General features: G+C 39.9%; 1 protein-coding gene across 4 annotated transcripts in view; it reads right to left on the bottom strand.

Moving 5' to 3' along the window:
* Window positions 1-2,001: 2,001 nt before the first annotated feature.
* Window positions 2,002-13,173, bottom strand: part of LOC128690913 (glycerol kinase-like) — a 67,523-nt gene continuing 56,351 nt past the window's right edge. For all 4 annotated transcript variants that reach the window (XM_070088332.1, XM_070088335.1, XM_070088334.1 and 1 more), the window contains exon 13: window positions 2,002-2,594. In XM_070088332.1, coding sequence (XP_069944433.1) covers window positions 2,494-2,594 — 101 coding nt within the window. In that variant the 3' untranslated portion in view covers window positions 2,002-2,493. The remainder of the gene's footprint in view (window positions 2,595-13,173) is intronic.

The following is a 13,173-nucleotide window of genomic DNA, read 5'->3' as shown; positions in this document are numbered from 1 at the left end:
AGCATTTTTTACTTTGTATATGTAGTATTATTGATGAAGATTCACCTAAAATAAAGCTTGAAAGCAAACAGAAAAGAACACCAAAACTAATGTCAAACAGTGACCTGGGCACCAAGCTGACAATGGGAAAGCTTTTATAAGATATTTCACTTGGGAAGAAGTCCATAGTGGGCCAAGAGAAAGGGTGACCCCCTTGATAATGTGTACATTCTCGTGGGTGGTTGAAAACTGGGGCTTAATGCAAAATAGTGGTCATTTCTTTTTAACTTGAGGTTCAGCACACCCATTATGTGGAGGGCTGTGAGGTCCTTCACTCTCCAAAGTGACTGCAGGTCTTTTTCCATTTGCACTGTGTGCACCAGAGGTCACTGCTCCATGCCATATGCTTTGTGGCACCTGCAACATACCCATTTCTTTTTTTCTGCCATGTGATGCTTTTTGGGAAGAACTTACTTATATTTTGCTATGTCCAGACCCCAGATATGTCGAGTCACTAGTCGATTGAAGATATAGGAGGCATATTACAGAACACAAAGTACATAAATGAAGTTTACTGAATGCAGAAATGTGAAAATCAATTTGACATTCCAAGTGGCTCTCTGAGGAACCCACATTTTCAGCATCCTCCCTTCAAATACAAAGGGAATTACAAATAGATCCTTAGCTCTCCCACACAAACCCGGCTATACTTAGTAACACTGTAAACAGCGAGCTACATAAAATATCGAACTGGATGACGCCCAATAAACTTACTCTCAATAAAGACAAAGCCTACTTAATGCTTTTTGGAAACAGAGCATTAAATATCCAGCTAAACATATCGATAAATGATTCACCCATTACAAGACACACTGAGGGCAAATTTCTAGGTCTCCACAATGATTGTAATCTTAAATTTCAGACCCACATCCAGCATATAACTAAAAAAGTTTCTAAAACAGTAGGTATCCTTTCCAAGATATACTATACCCCAAAAGGCACTCCTTACTTTATATCACTCTCTAATATACCCTTACCTCACCAATGGTATTTGTGCTTGGGGATCTACCATGGCCAATCACTTTAAACCTTTAATAACCCAACAAAAAGTGGCAGTGCAAGTACAGATGAACACATACTCCAGCACCAGACAACACACCCCACCACTCTTCAAAAGCTTGAACTTACTTAATATACAAAATATACACACTTATTACTGTGCCTACTAGTATATATACAGAACATTAAACTCCAATATCAACCCTCCACTCAAACTTATAGACAGCTTCAACAGAACACACAGGCATAACATGAGGCACAAAACACTTTTTGACATCCCATGTGGCCGTCTTACACTATGCAAAAATGCAATGCACATAAAGGGCCCGAAGATCTGGAAGTCTTTGCCTAAAACAGCAAGAGGTCCCCTTCCCACAAATCAATTTAGGACTATACTCAAAAATCATCTCTTAATAAAAACAATACCCACACTATGCTAAACTCTAACCAAATTTAAAGCAACTCTCCCAAATATTTTATTATCCCTTAGCTATTAAGCCATTATTACAAACTTTAAAATGTATGTTTGTATCATTAATTGTACTACCTCATATTAATAATAGAGTGAAATATTGAATATTTGTATCCTACAACTCTTCACCTGCCGAGCCTTAAGTAGACTATAAGTATGTACATGTATTGGGTTACGTCTGTCTGAAATGCCTCGTCATGATAGTGGCTTTCTTTGTACCAATCAAATTATGAAATGTAAACACACATTGTAACCTTAGCAAAGAATTTTTTTTTTTTTTAAGTTCAAGTTAATCTGGTGCCTGATCAGCTGCTGCTGATGTGCCTGTATTGGACTGTGTGTTGCTAGCACCAAGAGCCTGTTTCCTCAGTCTATCAATGAGGAGGCCTGGTCTGGGGTCAGACCATGATGGTAATGACCCCTGGAAGCAACAACAGATAGAGACAACACACAATTACTGCATTTATTTTTGGAAAGGAAAAAGAAACAAATTATTCTGAAGGAATTATTTCATAAAAATCTTTGTAAAGTACATTTTTTTGACAACACATTATTATTTCTAACATTTGCTAGACCTAGTATTACTACAATTACTACAATGTTTTTAAATATACAGAAATCTATAATACATTAAGAGAACTTTCTTTACCAATGAAGTTTCTTTATAACAGATGATTTAAGGTTGTTTATGCTAAAAATTATGCAGTCGTTAATACCACGTGTGAAAATTCATTACGGAATATCTGTTACTATTATGCTACTCAATACAGTATTATATACTGTACCAATAAACAACCTTTGTTAAAGTATTGGATTAAATGTGTTAAATATAATACAGTATGCTCCTTTGTTAAATTGGCCATGTGACATTTAATTTTTTGTACAAAATACAAGTATCAATTCAGAACAATCTTTTGTAATTAAAAGCTGACCATTAACTATTATTCAAAATTCTCCCTGGCTAGAAAACAGGCCTGCTGGTGTCATGAAGATTTGTGAAGGTAACTGGCAGCCATTAAGATAAAACACGAAGTAAGGAGGAACAGACCAGGTGGAACTGATGATAGTAATCGATACTCATGGTCTGAAAGGGGAGATTTTTTTATTAACTTACATGAATGATGCATGTGACTAACAAGGACAACAAACAGGATTTACATATTTGCTCTAATGTTTTTGTATATGTGTATTTATTTATGTAAGCATGTATGTATATAAACAAATACATACATATACTCTACCAGATGTATGGTGACCTGAAAAAGAGGAGACATTTGTACCATCACTCATTCAGTCACTGTCTTACCAGAATCATGCTGACATTAGAGTCCAGATTGCCTGTCAAACTGCAACATCCCCATCCCTTCTTCAGAGTGAAGAAACTGTCCTTCCCACCTCCAGAACTCAAGTCTGGCTAACCAGTTTCCCTGAATGTCTTCATAAATGTTACCTTGCTCACACTTCATATGCATGTCAAGCCATAAAAACCATTTGTCTCTCTTGCTCCAATCTCATGTGCTTACATAAGACTGTTAGATGTTCAAAAACCTAGTACAGTACTCAAAATCACCTTGATCCCCTTCCCTCCAACCGTTCCTGGAACAATTCTTATCCCTCCTTTCATCCCAGAGTTATGTACCCTCTTTGTCATCCTATTCTGCTATATCCTTTCTAAATACCCAGACCACCTCAACAGCCCCTATTCAGCACTGTGAATTATATTTCTGATAACTCCACAATGTTTTCTAGCCCCAACTCTTCCAATTCTGCTCATAATATTCACACCACACATTGCTCTCAACCATGACATCTCCACTGCCTCCATCCTCCTCCTTGATGCAACATTTAATGCTCATGCCTCACACCCATATAAAAGGGGATGGTATCACTACACACTGATACATTTTTTTTTCTTTCCAAAGATGCCTCAACATACTGCCTATCTTTATCCTGTTGTCTATTCTATGGTTTAACCTCATTTTTCATAAACTCATCTCCTAACATGTCCATGCCTTAATATCTGAATACATTCATTTCCTCCCTAATTTGTTCCTCCAATCTGATATTTAATCATTCATTGCTTAGACTATTATTAATCATCACTTTTCTCTTTTCCATGTTCACTTTTAATTTCCTTTTTGTACACAGTCTCCCATATTCCTCCGCCACCCTTTGCAGTGTGTCTTTATAGTACGTAGTTGCAAAAATTATGTAAAAAAAAATCCATTTCTGGATGTATTAAAAATTTTCCAAGTTTCCAGAATTTTTGGTTGATTTCAGACAACTTATTATATAAAATGAGGTTGACTTACTGTAGATTAGGTTTATTACAAGAAGTAGATTTCTAGGATTGAGGATCCAGTATATAACATTAATGTGGTATTCATAAAGCTCATTAAGACTCTGAGATTCATTTCATGCTGTGCAGTACAGAGAGTTATTTATCTTTAGTAAAAACATTTTAGAAAAATAAAACAGCATAAAAAAGAGGTACTCCAAAAGATATTTCAAGAGCTGAAACTAAAGTCCTCATTCACTTTGATGAATGGGGCAATCCATCAAAAAAAATGTTGGACTGCTAAAGTGATTTGTCAATCTATGCACAGAGGTTAACATGGCAGCAATACTATATGAACAAAGACAATGTGAGAGGGACACAAAACTCTAATGATATTATTAACCTACTGTGGCAGATGCCTTTCACTAATATGATTAGGACTTAGCATAAGAGTACAAATGTAAATGATCACGAAAAAGTAAGCACAAACCCAGAAAGGCAGATCATCAGGAAAAGAGGAAGGGAAGAGCAGACCTGAATCATAAGAACTTATGATGATAGGTGGTTTGAAAAGAAAAACATTTGTACAAAAATCACTCATTACTGTTTGCAAAGACATAAAATAAATAAATAAATACATGAAAGCAACAGTTACATAAGTCACTGGATATATATAGAAAGTATACCTCAAAAACTCTTCCTGCCTTCTGATTATTTCCCAGTCCTGAATCAGCTACCAAGACACTACTGGAAATGTTGTGGGGTATGATTGAATTAGGTGTACATCCAAGGAAAACAAGTTGCAGAAGTGACAGCAATAGTCCCATGAAGATCAGCCATCTTGCAAAACTAACAAGCAGAGGAACACAGATCCAGTTCTTAGTTTCAAGTCTGTCAACTATAGATAGAGCTGGTAAGTGATACATGTCTGTAATGGGTTGGCTTATGCCCAGAAGCACCCCATTTATGAAAAGGAAGAAATGCAATCTTTCAATTTAATGATGTAATACCATGTGGCTAGACAAAAGTAAATACAACAGCTGTAAAAGGAAGGCAGGTGATGAGGAATGAAAGTGGTGAAACATGGAAAGATATACATCAATTAGCCCAGCCACTCTAGAACAACAGTTTCACAATCATAACCTAAGATCCAAGGAGAAAATGGATTTGGTGAAATGGCTAAGAATACAGACTTAAAACAGTGTGTAGAGACAAATGGAGCCTCATGTAAATACCAACAAAATGGTGACAAAGTGCTTTTTTCTAGGTTAATATAATTAAAAGAAAAATCTAGGTTAAGCAACTGCTTCCAAACCCTTTTCCCACACCTGTATAATTTGGCACCATTAAGCAAGTGTTTTATTTCTGATTTTGGTGCCCTTGTGTCAGCAAGGAGACTCATACTTTTTATGTAGTGAGCATCTTGTCAAAGTTCTTGTGTAGAAACAGTTTCACCATCTCAGAAGGATGGAAGATAATATTTCTGTACTTGTTTTAGTATCAACTGTTCTACAGCAGCAGGTTTTCAGTTCAATGAAACTTGGTTGTTTTCTTTCACATTCTAAGAGAAAAACCACGATACCATTTATGTGGTTGTAAGACCACCACCTGGACCTAATATTTATCAGCAAATCATAGATATGCTACATTGTATTTAGCTGGAAATAACTGGAGATGCATATATACTATAGGAACTCAATTGTTGATGAAACTGGGTTGTTTTCTCTTTGCACTGCACAAGTACTCAATATGTACTATGCATCACTCAGTGGTCCTTATATCCAGAAATTATGGTGCTGTTAATCTGACAGCCAACAAGTTTGATATCTTTCTGGATTGATGAAAAACTTCAGTATCATGACAATGGTGCCTACAACAGTAATTTGCATAATTTAGATACAACTATTAATAGTATTACAGAATATGCATATATATGTATATACTGTACAGAACAAATATGATGGCAACTGAATTGTCACTGAAGTGCTGATAAAATGTACTTCAATATATGTTCTAAGAAGATAGCTAGACTCCCGCCCTCCATAAATAATATATACAGTACAGGAGCAGACATGTTGGCAGATGGATCTATGAAAGACTAGGTGAACCATATAATGGATGAGGAAAAAACAAGGTAAGAGAAGGGTTGTGGTGTAGAAAAATCTGTGGAAAGTTTATCTGTTGAAAGAAAAAAAAAAATGGAATATAGGGGTGCCAACACTTTTAAACTGGTGTGAAGCATCACCTATAAATATTGCAGCAAGGAGAAGGTTGGAGGCATGGAAATGTAATGTTTGAGAGGACTGTGTAGTGTGAATATTGTATTATGCAGAGACTTAAGAGCACAGAAAACATAAGACAGCATAAGATACAAAAGGTATAATTCAGAGGACAGATAAGGAGTTGCCAAGGAGGTCAGATAATTTAGAAAAGGACTGAGCAGAACAGGATGACAAAGGTTGTATAAATCTGGGGTGGAGGGATGTAGGGGTAATGATTACCACAGGAAGGATTGGGTAGATGAAATGAAGGTTAAGTAAGCGTGTTAGATCGGAATGAGTGGAGACAAGTGGTTTTCAGGGTTTGAAGTGCTGCTGGAGTGTGAGCAGAGTAACATATATAAAATGATTCATGGTAATCAGTTAGTAGGACTAGAGTCCTGGGGGTAGGAAGTAAACTTCCTGTGCACTGAAGGATGGGGGAGGGATGTTAGTCTGAAGGATCATTTGAATTGTGATATCTGAGCACTTCCAGCAAGACAGATTTGAATGATGGTAAATGTTTTCTTTGTTAGGTTACCCTACATTAGCAGGAACTCCAAATGTAGTAAGGAAACCTAAGATAAAGTAGAGGTGGTAGTACGGAAAGGAATTGTCAAAGATTATTTCTAGTATATACATATATACTCTAGGTAGTAGGTTGGTAGACAGCAACCGCCCAGGGAGGTACTACTGTCCTACCAAGTGAATGTAAAACGAAAACCTGTAATTGTTTTACATGATGGTAGGATTGCTGGTGTCCTTTTTTCTGTCTCATGAACATGCATGATTTCAGGTACGTCTTGCTATTTCTACTTACACTTAGGTCACACTACACATGCATGTACAAGCATATATATACATACCCCTCTGGGTTTTCTTCTATTTTCTTTCTAGTTCTTGTTTATTTCCTCTTATCTCCATGGGGAAGTGGAACAGAACTCTTCCTCCGTAAGCCATGCGTGTCGTAAGAGGCGGCTAAAATGCCAGGAGCAAGGGGCTAGTAACCCCTTCTGTATATATTACTAAATGTAAAAGGAGAAACTCTCATTTTTCCTTTTGGGCCACCCCGCCTCAGTGGGATACGGCCGGTGTGTTGAAAGAAAGATACATATATACATATGCAAAACCACCACTGTGAAAGAATAGCAAAATTCCAAGCATTTTCGTGACTTCTCACATTGTCAAGGAACTATAAAAAACAAAACCTCAAAGGAAGCATATAAAGGGTCAAGACTACACCTTACCATCACGTCACCACAACAAAGCTACACCTCAACCATATTCTGATATCACCTGTTTACTGTGATCTTCCTGCACATATATACACATATATACACTTTCTTTCAACAAACTGGCCATACCCCACCAAGGCAGGGTGGCTCAAAAAGAAAAACGAAAGTTTCTCTTTTTTAAATTTAGTAATTTATACAAAAGGGGTTACTAGCCCCTTGCTCCCAGCATTTTAGTTGCCTTGTCCAACATGAATTGCTTATGGAGGAAGAATTCTGTTCCACTTTCCCATGGATTTAAGAGGAAATAAACAAGAACAAGAACTAGTAAGAAAATAGAAGATAACCCAGAGGGGTGTTCGTATATATGCTTGTACATGTATGTGTAGTGTGACCTAAATGTAAGTAGAAGTACCAAGACGTACCTGAAATCTTGCATGTTTATGAGACAGAAAACAGACACCAGCAATCCTACCATCATGCAAAAAATTACAGGCTTTTGTTTTACACTCACTTGGCAGAATGGTAGAACCTCTCTGGGTGGCTGCTGTCTACCAACCTACTACCTAGGATATAACACTAACACTAACACTCACACACACACACACACACACACACACACACACACACACACACAACGACATTGGAGGACAGGAGAGATAGGGGACACATGATAACGACATATAAAATGCTAAGAGGAATTGACAAGGTGGACAAAGACTAGATGTTCCAGAGATGGGACACAGCAACAAGGGAACACAGCTGGAAGTTGAAGACACAGATGAATCACAGGGATGTTAGGAAGTATTTCTTCAGTCACTGATTAGTCAGCAAGTGGAATAGTTTGGAAAGCGATGTAGTGGAGGCAGGATCCATACATAGCTTACAGCAGAGATATGATAAAGCTCATGGTTCAGGGACAGTGACCCAGTAGCAACCAGTGAAGAGGTGGGGCCAGGAGCTATGAATCAACCCCTGCAACCACAACTAGGTGAGTGTACACACACACACAGTTCAGTCAGGGGAACATAAGGTAGTCATTGCAGTGATGTATAACACACCACAGAACTGCAGGAGGCCAAGAGAGGAATATAATGAGTGCAACAGCAATGGTGGACACACTAGCTGAGGTGGCAAGAAGAGCTCACTCGAGTAGAGCGAAGTACTGGTTGTAAGTGACTTCAAACAAAGGGAGATTGATTGGGAAAACCTGGAGCCACATGGGGGGTCCCAAAACATGGACAGCCAAGATGATGGATGTGGCACTGGAAAACCTCATGCACCACCATGTTAGGGACACTACCAGAGAGAGAGGGGAGGATGAGCCAGCAAGAACAGACCTTGTGTTCACCCTGAGTAGCTCAGACAATGAGGACATTACATATGAAAGGCCCCTTGGAGCTAGTAACCATGTGGTTCTGAGCTTTGAATACATCGTAGAGCTACAAGTGGAGAGGGTAACAGGAGTAGAAAGGGAAAAGCCAAACTATAAAAGGGGGGACTACACAGGCATGAGGACCTTCCTGCAGGAGGTTCAGTGGGAAAGAGAGTTGGTAGGAAAGTCAGTAAACGAAATGATGGACTACGTAACAACAAACTGCAAGGAGGCAGAGGAAAGGTTTATTCCCAAGGGTAACAGAAATAATGGGAAGAACAGAATGAGCCCTTGGTTTACCCAAAGGTATAGGGAGGCAAAAACTAAGTGCACTAGATAATGAAAAAAGTACAGAAGGCAAAGGACTCAGGAAAATAAAGAGATTAGCCGATGAGCCAGAAACGAGTATGCACAGATAAGGAGGGAGGCCCAGCGGCAGTACGAAAATGCCATAGCATCGAAAGTCAAGTCTGGCCTGAAACTGCTTTACAGCCACATCAAGAGGAAGGCAACAGTCAAGGACCAAGTAATCAGGCTGGTGGGGAGCTCACAAGAAATGACCAAGAAGTATGCAAGGAGCTCAACATGAAATTTCAGGAAGTATTTACAGTGGAGGCTGAAGAGACACTGGGAAGACAAAACAGTGGGGTACACCAACAAGGGATATACCAACAAGTGTTGGATGAAATACACACAACCCAGGAGGTGAAGAAGCTCCTAAGTGACCTTGATACCTCAAAGGCGGTGGGACCGAACATCATCTCTCTGTGGGTCCTTAAAGAGGGAGCAGAGACAGTGTATGTGTGCCACTAACCACAATCTTCAACACATCCCTTGAAACTGGGCAACTACCTGAGGTATGGAAGACGGCAAATGTAGTCCCCATCTTTAAGAAAGAAGATAGAAATGAAGCACTAAACTATAGACCAGTGTCACTGACGTGATAGTATGCAAAGTCATGGAAAAGATTATCAGGAGGAGAGTGGTGGAGCACCTGGAGCAAAACAAGGTTATAAACGACAGCCAGCACGGATTCATGGAAGGAAAATCCTGTGTCACAAACCTACTAGAGTTTTATGAAAAGGTAACTGATGTAAGACATGAGAGGGAGGGGTGGGTTGACTGCATTTTCTTGGACTGCAAGAAGGCCTTCGACACAGTTCCTCACAAGAGATTAGTACAGAAGCTAGAGGATCAGCACATATAACAGGAAGGGCACTGCAATAGATCAGAGATTGCCTAACAGGGAAGTGACAGCGAGTCATGTTGCGTGATGAGGTATCACAATGGGTGCCTGTGACGAGCAGGGTCCCACTGGTCCTAGGACCAGTGCTATTCTTGGTATATGTGAACGACATGATGGAAGGGATAGACTCAGAAGTGTCCCTGTTTGCAGATGATGTGAAGTTAATGAGAAGAATTTAATCAGATACGGACCAGACAGGTTTACAAAGAGATCTGGACAGGCTGGACGTGTGGTCCAGCAACTGGCTCCTAGAATTCAACCCTGTCAAATGTAAAGTCATGAAGATCGGAGAAGGGCAAAGAAGACCGCAGACGCAGTATAGGCTAGGCAGCCAAAGACTGCAAACCTCACTCAAGGAGAAAGATCTAGGGGTATGTATAATACTGAGTATGTCACCAGAAGCACACATTAATCAGATAACTGCTGCGGCACATGGGCGCCTGGCAAACCTGAGAATAGCATTCCGGTACCTCAGTAAGGAATCGTTCAAGACTTTATACACTGTATACGTCAGGCCCATACTGGAGTACGCAGCACCAGTTTGGAACCCACACCTGGTCAAACACATCAAGAAATTAGAGAAAGTGTAAAGGTTTGCAACAAGGCTGGTTCTTCTTCTTATGAAGAAAGGTTAAGGGAAATCGGTCTGACGACACTGGAGGACAGGAGGGTCAGGGGAAACATGGTAATGACATACAAAATACTGCGTGGAATAGACAAGGTGGACAGAGACAGGATGTTCCAGAGATGACACACAAAAACAAGGGGTCACAATTGGAAGCTGAAGACTCAGATGAGTCAAAGGGATGTTAGGAAGTATTTCTTCAGCTACAGAGTTGTTAGGAAGTGGAATAGTCTGGCAAGCGATGTAGTGGAGGCAGGAACCATACATAGTTTTAAGACGAGGTATGATAAGGCTCATGGAGCAGGGAGGGAGGACCCAGTAGCGGTCAGTGAAGGGGCGAGGCCAGGAGCTGAGTCTCAACCCCTGCAACCACAATTAGGCGAGTACAATTAGGTGAGAACACACGAACACACACACACGCGCGCACACACACACACACACACACACACACAAGGGAATGTCGTACGAGGAAAGGTTAAGGGAAATTGGACTGACGACACTGGAGGACAGAAGGGTCAGGGGAGACATGATAACGACATACAAGATACTACGGGGAATAGGCAAGGTGGACAGAGATAGGATGCTCCAGAGAGGGGACACAGGGACAAGGGGTCACAACTGGAAGCTGAAGACTCAGACGAGTCACAGGGACGTTAGGAAGTATTTCTTCAGTCATAGAGTTGTCAGCAAGTGGAATAGCCTAGCAAGTGAAGTAGTGGAGGCAGGAACCATACATAGTTTTAAGAAGAGGTATGACAAAGCTCAGGAAGCAGAGAGAGGACCCAGTAGCGATCAGTGAAGAGGCAGGGCCAGGAGCTGAGTCTCGGCCCCTGCAACCACAATTAGGTGAGTACACTCACACTCAATTTTCCATGGGGAAATAGAACAGAATTCTTCCTCCATAAGCCATGCATATCATAATAGGCAACTAAAATGCTGGGAGCAAGAGGCTGATAACCCCTCTTCTATATATTACTGAAGTTTAAAAGAGAAACTTTTGTTTTTCTTTTTGGGCCACCCTTGGTGGGATATGGCTGGTTTGTTGAAAGAAAAAGGTATGCAATAATTGCAAATGAGTGACACAAGATGCGAAATAACCACAGGGGGAGTTGTATGATAGCTTTAGACCTTTAGTGTTGCAATCAACACATCAGGAGCTTGCATTGTTGCAGAAATAGAGCAGAAAATCCAGGAAGATCTGTTCATGGGAACAGGTCTCTAGAGAAAACTGTTCCCATGAATGGATTTTCCTGGATTTCCTAATGTATTTCTGCAACATTGCAAGCCCTTGATGTGTGGTTATTTTGCATACAGTACAGTATATGAGAGGAAAACGTGTTTTACAAAGCAAGCTTTTATTGAGAAATTTTCAACCTAAAATTTTTATAAAGTCATTTTGATCTTAACAGTTTGAACTATTGTCCCAATAAAAGCTTGTTCTGCAAAGTGTCTTTTCTTCTTTATTACTGTCAGCACCAAACTTTATTTTATAAAGTATATGGAACAGCATAAGTATACACAGCAGTATTAACAAGTGGTTGATTTAACAAGCCATCCTGTGTTTCCAATTCAAAAGCACAACATATTAAGGTAGAGAGAACAATCTATTGTTTGAAGGGGTGTCGGAAAGTCTGAACACCTGATCATTATCTGGATTACCGATCATGCTAATTTTCTTTAAATTTGCAGAAAAGCTGATCACTCTATTACTGATATCTACTGTATTACTGATGCTCTACTGTATTACTGATGCTTTATTGTATTACTGATGCTCTACTGTATTACCGATCTTATTTTTTTTTTTATTTATTAACACATCGGCCGTCTCCCACCAAGGCAGGGTGGCCCAAAAACGAAAAACTTTCACTATTATTCACTCCATCACTCTCTTGCCAGAGGTGCGCTTACACTACAATAATAAAACTACAACATTAACACCCCTCCTTCAGAGTGCCGTCACTGTATTTCCCACCTCCAGGACTCAAGTCTGGCCTGCCAGTTTCCTCGAGTCCCTTCATAAATATTACCCTGCTCACACTCCAACAGCACGTCAAGTCCTAAAAACCATGTGTCTCCACATGCTCCTATCTAACACACTCACGCATGCTTGCTGGAAGTCCAAGTCCCTTGCACACAAAACCTCCTTTACCTTCTCCCTCCAACCTTTCCTAGGCCGACCTCTACCCTGCCTTCCCTCCAACAACCCCTCCTCAACCCTCTGGATAATAGTTTTGGTAATCCCACACATCTTCCTAATTTCCAAACTATGAATTCTCTGCATTATATTCACACCACACACTGCCCTCAGACATGACATCTCCACTGCCTCCAGCCTACTGTATTACAGATGCTCTACTGTATTACTAATGCTCTACTGTATTACTAATGCTCTACTGTATTACTGATGCTCTACTGTATTACTGATGCTCTACTGTATTACTGATGCTCTACTGTATTACTGATGCTCTACTGTATTACTGATGCTCTACTGTATTACTGATGCTCTACTGTATTACTGATGCTCTACTGTATTACTGATGCTCTACTGTATTACTGATGCTCTACTGTATTACTGATGCTCTACTGTATTACTGATGCTCTACTGTATTACTGATGCTCTACTGTATTACTGATGCTCTACTGTATTAC

This window comes from Cherax quadricarinatus, chromosome 24 (genome assembly GCF_038502225.1).
Source record: "Cherax quadricarinatus isolate ZL_2023a chromosome 24, ASM3850222v1, whole genome shotgun sequence".
Taxonomy (NCBI): Eukaryota; Metazoa; Arthropoda; class Malacostraca; order Decapoda; family Parastacidae; genus Cherax; species Cherax quadricarinatus.
Note: the sequence above shows the minus strand (reverse complement) of the source record. Positions and strands in the feature narration are given on the sequence as shown.